The following is a 9,781-nucleotide window of genomic DNA, read 5'->3' on the forward strand; positions in this document are numbered from 1 at the left end:
GACAGTTAGACTTACTCCTTGTTCCGAAAGGAATTAAGAAACTGATTAAGAAGCGCCAACTTTCTGCAGGTAATGTGTTGTAAATCTTCTCTCAACCACGAGAAACGAACCCCGCATCTGTTAATGCCGACCTGACAGTCTACAGACTACAGCTTGAGGAAATGAGGAGTTATTTTCTGAAGCCCTTCTTGAGTATTGGGAAACTTCAATATAAAATTTCAAATGGGTTACATCAGTCTTCTCGTGTATAACAAGAAGCGTGAACTCGGCATGTGCATGGATTTATGCGTGGGGCATTCAGATCCTCAATTTCTGCATTTTCTGTCTCTACTGTTCTTTCCCTCTACTAAATTATTCGAAAAAACACCGAAACAGCTTTGTGAATAGTTTCTGTCACTGTTTTGCCATCCAAAGAAATAAAACCCTGAACATGGGATGAGAGGAATAGTCTCTCTCTCTCTCTCTCTCTCAATAGTTTGACATGCTTGGGTTCAATCAGTAGGCATCTCCATGCGGACTTCTCTCATATAAATTGCTGTTCCCTTTTCATCAATCTGTCTACCCATCTCTGTGCCTATTCATGGATCATCCATCAAACTTCCGATCCGTCTCGCGGGACTTCAAGGTACTTTTTCTCATTCTTCATAGGAAACCTCCCTGTTTGTTCATCTAAAGTATGAAGGTTAGTTTGGTGGCAAGATACTGTAAAATGCGTTATGTGTAATCAACTTGATCCCACAGTATCACTTCCTTCAAATGTTGGATCAAATTCATGAAGATCTTTACCTCTTCTTGTAACGAGTAAAAGTTTTTGCTAAATCTCACTTATTTCCTGATCTTGTTACCATTGTTCACTTCACACTGTTCAAGTTAAGGGATCTCATCTGGATAGTTCTAGCCACCCATATTTCATATTATAATCTAAGCATGAAATTTCACATGACAAATGATGTTTCATTTTCCCATACATGTGAAAGACATGCTGAAACCAAACAATCCAACTGATGAAAAGCTCAACTTATACTTCTTTATCCCTTTTTTCATCATGCCCACTGTCTAATATGGAAATCTCTTGTCTCTATCTGATAACTTTCTTTATCTTTCTCCCTTTCTTTTTTAATCCTGCTCCATGTACTCCCAGCTTCAATCTGACAAAAACATTTGAAATTTGTCTCTTTTGATTGGTTTTCTGTTTTCTAAATCTTCTTACTGCTCTCCACCCTCGTAGAAACCTCCCTTTGAGCATTAATTCTTTCTAGGGGAATTTAAGATCCACTCCACCTCAGAATTCATAACTTCATCGTACAGTTTGGGTCAGTGTAGGGGGGGAAGATGCCAAATTCACAGGGAGATGGTGTTTGTAGGTGGAGTGGATCGTAAATACATTGGGGAAAATAGTTTCCCTATTCTGAGGTGGACTGAACCATAAATTTTCTGTCTTTCTTACTCAAATATGGCATTCTTCTCAAACAATTGGTAATACGCACAATCTCTAGACGACTAAAGTGATGCTTCCTCAGTAGATCAATTTCTCTTGGAGATTTGTTTTGGTCTTTGTTCAATGGAACTGTAAACTGGCTTTGAATAATTTGGTTCATTTGAGCAATGGATCAACCAAAATAGCATGCACAGCATAGAACATTTCAACTTTCTATCCATCTAAATGAATCCTAAATCCCCATATCTTTATTGAGGGAACAATCAAAACCTAAGTGATCCTGTGGACCTTGCTTTTCACATATTTGTTAACCAGAATGTAGAATTGAGACCTTCTCTTTCATTTTCTTCTTATTCAACATAGCCTACTTATTTTGTCCTTGAGATATATTCTTCAACAGAACCAGTTTAAATTAATTCACCTTATATCTTCTTGCATTCATGTGGTTGTTCTCAACTTACTAGATATTCTTCCAAGGCACTAATATACATTTGAATTTTGGTCCCTCATACAAACCAGGAGGATATTTGCCCTTAATCTGCGTTTGAAGATTGAGAGGCTGATTCTTCATTTTGAAGTCAATGGTTATTGAGAAGGAATCTAAGACTTCTAGAGAATATGCTCATGAACCATGTTGAAAATTTGGAAAGAGGAAGTCAGGTTTAGCAAAATAAAATGGTCTTTTCTTAACTTTCTCCTGAATATAGTCATCACACTTAAGCAAGTACGAACTTCTTATCTACATAAAAACACCTTGTTCTGCATGATTTACGCTTATTATATAAAATCATGTAATTTTCTTACTAAAAGATCCTTATAGAGGATGATATTGTAGCTCAAAAGTGTACATAATCTTGCAATCAATCTTATTAGTTAAATGTACTTTTTCATTGGATCTTTCCCATTGAAAGTATTAAGAGGCTGATTCTTGATTTTTATGTCAATGTATCAGTGAAAATGAATCTAATATTTTCAAAGAATATGGTCATAGACCACACTAAAAATTTTGAAAGAGGAAACTAAATTTAGAAAAATGTAATTATCTTTTGTAAGATCTACTCTTGAACCACTAAACTTAGGAAAGACTAACTTTTCATTTACAGAAAATGCCCTGTTCTGCATTTACACTTATTATATAGAAGCATGTTATTTTCTTACTAAAAGGATCCTTAATAAATGGTGATTAAAGCTCAAAAGTATACATAATCTATTATCCAATCTAGTTAGTTAAGTGCACTTATTTATCACTGGATCTTTCTCATTGCATGATACCATATGCTTGATCATTTATTGTGATCTAAAACACTCTGTTTTGCAAGTTCTTGTTCCAGAAGTCGTGCATCAGGTCTAAATTGATTGGTCCAATTTTTCCTCCAATCTATAAACATACTCTAATTGTAATATCCGCAACCATTCTTGTAATAGATTCTAAATTAGTGTGACTAGGGACTTTCTTTGATGATTAATAGGCAACCCTACTTCTCGCTTATGTTTTATATTTTGAATCAGTATTAACTTTTTCAGAAATATACTTCACTTTTTTATGCAAAAGATAATCAATATTCATTTGAAGAGTGAAGTTGTTAACACTTGACAATAAATAGTATATTTTGTAAAAAGCGATGCTCAAAAGTCTAAATCTAATGCTTATATGGTTTTAGATTGTCATATTTTCACCATCTAGTTGTTTTCTTACATGATTTAATACAGGCTGAAGCATAGAAGCATACACTCCTTCTATCATTTCAGAGCCTAGGAGTAGTTTATGGTCACCTAGGTATTGCTCCACTCTATGTATTTGGGACAATTTGCATAGAGGATATCAAATCTGAGGAGGGTTTATATGGACTACTTTCCTTTGTGTTCTGGACAATGACTATCATTCCTTTAGTGAAGTATGCCGTCATTGTCCTGAGAGCTGATGATAATGGAGAAGGTAATCATATTTAGGACAAGTATTTTCTATTCCTAGTTTATTTATCATCCTTTAGAGCCTTGGCCATCAAACACCAAATTGACCAATCTGTGCAGGTGGTATATTTGCTTTGTACTCATTGTTATGTAGGCATGCCAAAGTGGGTTTTCTGCCAAGTCATAGAATTTCTGATGAGATTCTAAATTATGAGATGGGAAGCCTTTCGAAGACCAAGGTTGACTCTAGAGCTAGAAGAGCAATTGAAAAACATAAAAGTAGTCACTATCTTATGCTGTTCTTGGCATTATTTGGTTCCTGCATGGTGATTGGGGATGGAGCTCTAACTCCAGCTATTTCAGGTCCGGAATCCTGATTATAATTATCTTAGTTGTCTTGGATTTTTGTTGCACAGTTACATTTTTCTGGTCATCCTTTTAGTTACTTCTATTGATGACGCCTAACTTGAAAGGAGCTTATTTGTTTCTTCTCTCCTTCTAGTTCTGTCAGCTTCATCAGGTCTTGAACAATCATTGTTGGATATATCAGATCACTGTAAGTGACCTCAATCAAGCGAGACAGATACAATACTCTAAGACATTCTTTTTGCATTATGAATTGCCATTTACTTGATTATTTTTTTCTTTCTCCCTTTTCTTTTCAGTTTTTCCTTCCCCAAGTACTCGAGACTCAATCTCAAAAGCTCTGAAAAGATGTAAGTTCTCTGCAGTGAAAACCAACAATTCATGATTGGGAAGTCTGTGGAAAGGCTTGGTAATTATTGATTTATTTACTTGTGGGGATTTCTATTATAGTGTTTTTAAAAATTATAATAATTTATTTATTTGCAACACTTTTCAACAAGTCCCTCTTAGTGAAATGGCCATGGGTCTTATGGACTTTGTTTTCAAAAAACATGTTAAAGGATTTGGTCATGTGAAGAGCAACTTCTGAAAATTTAAGATTTTCTCTAAAGTGCATGTATGGGTGTACAAGTAGATTTAGGGATGTTAGTTGGTCAGATTATGTGGTAAACCCACCTTGACCGGACCCTATCAGCTTGAGTTTGTTCATCCTTGATGCATTTTGAATTGGGTTGGATTCAGATTGGAGTGACTCTGGGTAGGTTAGGTTGAAAACATGACACATTGACAACCCGACATGGATGAGGGAAAATCATTATAACTTGAATAAAGTTCCAACATTTCATTACCTAAATTCCAACTGTTATGTAGCTTCAATAAGAGAGTGATCTTGGCTATCCAAATGTTTTTTCTTTTTTAATTTTTTTGGTGATCTAGGGAAAGGATTTCCAAATTAACCAGATCTAAAAGCCAAGATTAAAAGTTTCCAATTGGGCGAAAAGACATATTGGAGAAATGGCCACTTGGGACACCCAATAGCCTATAAATAAATCAAGTGGGAGGCTTCCAAAGGACACAGTTATAATCTCAAAGTTTTCTCCTCTTGAATGTTTTTCCTCTCTTGTTCTCTCACTATTTTCCTTATTTTTGAGCATTTTCTTTGCCATGTTTGAAGGAATTTCAGCCTTTATTTTCATACAACTAGATTTTAAGAAAAGCAATCTGTTACAAGGGGCTAACAATGGATATGACATTAAACAGAATGGAATGGCGAAGCAAGATTCATGTAACTGATCCCATATAGTTGGGATAAGGATTAAAAAATGATGATGATAGAACTAGAGTTTGGGCATTGCATCTTAGGGGCAGAAGTTTCCTGACACACCTCCAATTTAGATTAACTTTCTAACAGTGGGGGAATTTACTAAGTGATCGATCAAAAAAGGCAGTACCTTAAGTGGTATGAGTATGACTTGCCCTTAATTGTTTTATGCAGATTGATTGAGTTCTTCTCCAACAATTTGTGATTCAAAATTTTTGTTTATAATTTATTATGGATGTAAGCTGAAAAATATTCTTTCATAAGGGTTAATTATCATTGGCAGACTAAGCTTGTGGATATACTTCTGTGCTATGTTTTCTTATGGCATTATATATGTATCTATGCCATGCATATGCATATATGTAGTATATGTATCATGTATGTATGCATGTACATACTAATAGGATCTTGTGTTTATTGAAAAAACAAAAGCATCTGTATACTGTATTTCTGTATATTTTTTTCTAGATATATTTGCTTTCTACATTTTCACATTTATTCCCATGAAGAATTTCTTAGCACATGCATGAATATGTTTATAATGTTGGTCCATCTAAACTGCATCCTCACTATATATGGAAAGACAGTTCATGGAAAACTTATACTTCTGTTACAGAGCTATAAGATGTCCATAGAGTATGACTATTCTCCTCATCCATTCAGAATATAGTTTATGTATATATGTTAACAATCAACATATGTGATTGCCACCTATTTATATCTGTAACTGTAAGATCTAAATTGACCTACATATATTGTTTTACCATATAAGATCGTTACCCAATGTTGATCTCAGGCTCCCAGCTATCTGGGGTCTTGGAAGGGGTAGACTGGGAATGGTCCTAACCTTTAGAATTTATTTTATTTTATTTTTTTTCACACAAAGTGTATTCCCACACAAAGTGTCTTCCCTCAGACTTGAATCTGTGTTCTCACACTTGTCAGCCTGAGACTTTACCATTAAACCAAGTAAATGATCCCTATTGTTTATTGTATAAGAGTAAAATCAATTTGTAAGGATTGATCTCTTGTTACCGGATAAGGACCTAACAATTGAGATCCTATGAAATTCTTCTTACTAAGTACTTAACCCAATTCCATTGGTTACTTTAAAAAAAATCATTTTAAATGCTGAGTAGTTAAGCAAATTTCACTCTTAGTCTTGTCTAATGATCATTTATTTTGACAATATGCTATAGGCATGTCAATTCACACCACGTTTTCTGTGACAGATGTGTCAGTTCCTGCTGCATGTGCTATATTGATTTGCCTCTTCACACTGCAGCACTATGGTACCCATAAAATTGGGTTTATTTTTGCTCCTGTTGTCATTATTTGGCTCTTATTTATCAGTGGAGTGGGTCTATATAACATCATTCACTGGAACTACCACATTATACATGCCTTTTCCCCAGAATATATGTATAGATTTATAAGAAACATTGACATTAAAAGTTGGAGGTCACTGGGCAGCATCCTTCTATGTATAGCCGGTAACTTGTCATGCATTGACACCAAGTTTCTATTGTGGAGTTCCTTCTTCCAACTCAAAGATAACATGTTTATTGATTTATTTTGCCATCACTCTACCTTCTGCAGGATCAGAGGCAATGTTTGCAGATCTAGGCCATTTCTCAAAGAAATCAATCAAGGTAATAGACACCAAAGATATCCCAATTGTGTTGTAATATCTAACTTAAGTTCACTGCGATTATTAATTTTTTTATTACATCTTTCTGCAGATAACCTTCATCTTCTTTATTTATCGTGCCCTCATTCTATGTTACACGGGCCAAGCAGCATTCATATCTAAAAATTGGTCTTCTCATGGACAAGTTACCTATCTTGGTCAATCTATACCAAGTAAATTGCTTTTTGGCTGCAATTTTCCTTTGAATTTAACCATGCTTTGTGGGTCCACCCACAAAATTCCTAACTCATTTTTTTTTTGGATTATGACATGGCTAGTCCAGAATCTTTCCGTCATGTTTTCACAGTACTATCTTTACTAACATCTACGGTGGAAAGCCAAGAAACTATCGCTGCTACTTTTTCCATTATAAATCAGTGCCTGGCACTTGGTTGTTTTCCAAGAGTAAAAGTAATTCACACTTCAAATAGGATACATGGGCAGGCCTACATACCAGACATCAATTGGGTATTAATGTTCCTCAGCCTTGCAATCACAATTGGTTTCCAAGACATCAGACTGATTGGAAATGCAACTGGTATGCATTCCTAAATTCTCTTATTTCCATAAATTTCTTGAGCTAATTTTTAAAAACTGTATCTAAGCAAAGATTCTTTTATTCCTCCAGGTCTAGCTATAATCTCTAGTATGCTAGTAACAACTTGTCTCATGTCTCTGGTGGTCGCTTTGTATTGGGAGAAGAATTTGTCTGCATCAGCATGTTTTTTGTTCATCTTTGGCTCCATTGAAGCAATGTATTTGTCAGCCTGTCTGTTAAATTTTCACAGAGGGGCATGGTATCTTGTTGTTCTTCTAGCCATTACCATGATAAGCATGTTAGCATGGCATTATGGCACCATGAAGAAGTATGAATTTGATCTCCAAAACAGGGTGTCCATGGATTGGCTTATAGATATCAGCCCAACTCTTGGAGTTGCAAGGGTCCCTGGAATTGGTTTTATTTACACTGATATTGTGACAGGGATTCCAGCCTTCTTCTCTCACTTTATTACAATCCTTCCTACATTCCATCAGGTACTCATCTTTGTTTCCTTCAAGTCAGTTCCAGTTCCTCATGTCCCACCAAGCAGGAGATACCTTATAGGCAGGTTGGGCCCCAAAGAATATAGGGTGTATCGTTGCATTGTAAGATATGGCTATTGTGATCGTATCAGAGATACTGATGACTTTGAAAATGAGTTAATATGTACAACTGGGGAGTTCATTTCCATGGAAGAACATGATTGTGAAGCCTTGAGGTCTCCAGAAGGAAAAATGATTGTCATTGGGACCCCAACGCAGGAGGGAAAAACTTTAATTCCAATAGATGAAACCAGCTCCAATTTGACTTCAATTGTGGACTACAATGAAATGCAGAGAACTCAGTTGGGTGGTACATATGGGGGTAGCCATCCTCCTATGAAGAGAAAAAATGTGCGATTTTTGTTGCCTCCAGAAAGTCCTATGATGCAGGCATCTGTTAGGGAGGAGTTACAAGAACTAGTGGATGCCAGGGAGAGTGGGACTGCATATTTCCTGGGTCAGTCACATTTGTCAGTACGTGATGGATCAAACATTTTGAAGAAATTCTTGATCATGATCTATGTTTTCCTTGACAAAAACTGTCGAGAGCCTCCAGTGGCCCTAAACATTCCACATGCTGCTCTAGTAGAGGTTGGTATGGTTTACTCTATTTAAAGTATTGCATTAGAGTTTTTTTACTTCCTGTAACTCAATCTCCATTCTTAAGTTCACTAAGCAAATTAAATGCCACATGATATTTTTCATTGTTTCCATAAATTTTGAGTATAATTTTTAAATAAATAAAAAATGATAGAGCAGAGAATAAAAGGCCAAGATAGCATTTGCACAAATGAAAGAACAACCAAATTATATATTGTATTTTGATGGTCAAAAACCCATACAAATCCAGAGTTTTTATCCAAGATGCAACCCTGAAAGAGATTCTGTAAATTAATTTCTCCTTTGTCTTCACCTCGTCTTGAAAAATACAATTATTTCTTTCTTTTATTTTTTTGAAAAAAGGTAAGGTAAATTTATTAAATCATAAAATTAGGACACAAAGAGGCCTTACACAAGAGCCAAAGCTAGACCCGAGGCACAGACTACATTACAACTCAAGAAGGCTTCTGGAACTCAGAGGGGATCCAAACACCCTGGTTTGGAGACCTTTTACAGCTGCAATTCAAGACACCAATTTGCCAAAAGAAATGGAAATAAGACTATCTACATCTTTTGCCTTGTTCTGGAAAATTCTATTGTTTCTCTCTGCCCAGATGGTGCTGATCACTGCTGCAGGAATTGTTCTCCATACACTTTTGGCCAACTTGGATAGTCCAATGCAATCCCAACACTATAGCAGATCCAACACTGTATTTGGCATGGCCCAAGATAAACCCACAGAAGATAAGAAATGCCTCCATAAAGAAACAAATACAAAACAGTGTAGGAACAAATGGTTATTTTCCTCTTCCTGTTGACCACATAACACACATTGTAAATCTTGGATCTGCATTCCTCTCCTCACCAGGTTCTTGGCTAGGCACCTATCCAAGACAGCCACCCAGACTAAAGCATTTACTTTGGTGGGGGCTTTCGAATTCAAGATAATAGCTACAGGAAGTTCAGGTCTGTCTCCTTCTAACAAGTTTCTGGCAAAGGACCTCACTGGAAATGATCCATCTGTACTCTAGATCCAGCCTCAGCTGTCTTCTTCCAACAAGTTTATGGCATGATTGGATATCAGCTCAAACAACTCTCTCACTTGATTAATTTCCCAATCCTGGAAGCTTCTTCTGAATGAGGGGCTCCAAATGATGTCATTATTTGGGACTTCATAGCACTCTGCCATCAAAGCTTCCTGATTGTTTTCTAGAAGAAACAATTGAGGGAACATCTCCACCAATGGCCTTTCTATTCACCACTTGTCCTTCCAAAAGCTTAAGCGCTGTCCATTTCTCACCTTCAGAACCAGACCTCTACTCAGCAATTGATACATGTCCATGATGTTTTTCCAAAGAGACCACCCTAAAGA

The 9,781-nt window shown here is 36.1% G+C and overlaps 1 protein-coding gene across 1 annotated transcript; it reads left to right on the forward strand.

Annotated features, from left to right (window-relative positions):
- The first annotated feature begins 580 nt into the window (after positions 1-580).
- On the forward strand, positions 581-8,514 carry LOC109114298 (potassium transporter 6-like). Its single transcript, XM_088903742.1, has 10 exons — positions 581-625; positions 3,161-3,374; positions 3,470-3,712; positions 3,852-3,905; positions 4,015-4,065; positions 6,269-6,529; positions 6,636-6,688; positions 6,779-6,899; positions 7,010-7,264; positions 7,355-8,514. Exons 1-10 carry the CDS (start codon positions 581-583, stop codon positions 8,422-8,424), a joined length of 2,367 nt encoding a protein of 788 aa, XP_088759868.1. The 3' UTR covers positions 8,425-8,514.
- The last annotated feature ends 1,267 nt before the right edge of the window (positions 8,515-9,781 follow it).

Source organism: Nelumbo nucifera, chromosome 4 (assembly GCF_055504915.1).
Source record: "Nelumbo nucifera cultivar China Antique chromosome 4, China Antique-T2T, whole genome shotgun sequence".
Lineage (NCBI taxonomy): Eukaryota > Viridiplantae > Streptophyta > Magnoliopsida > Proteales > Nelumbonaceae > Nelumbo > Nelumbo nucifera.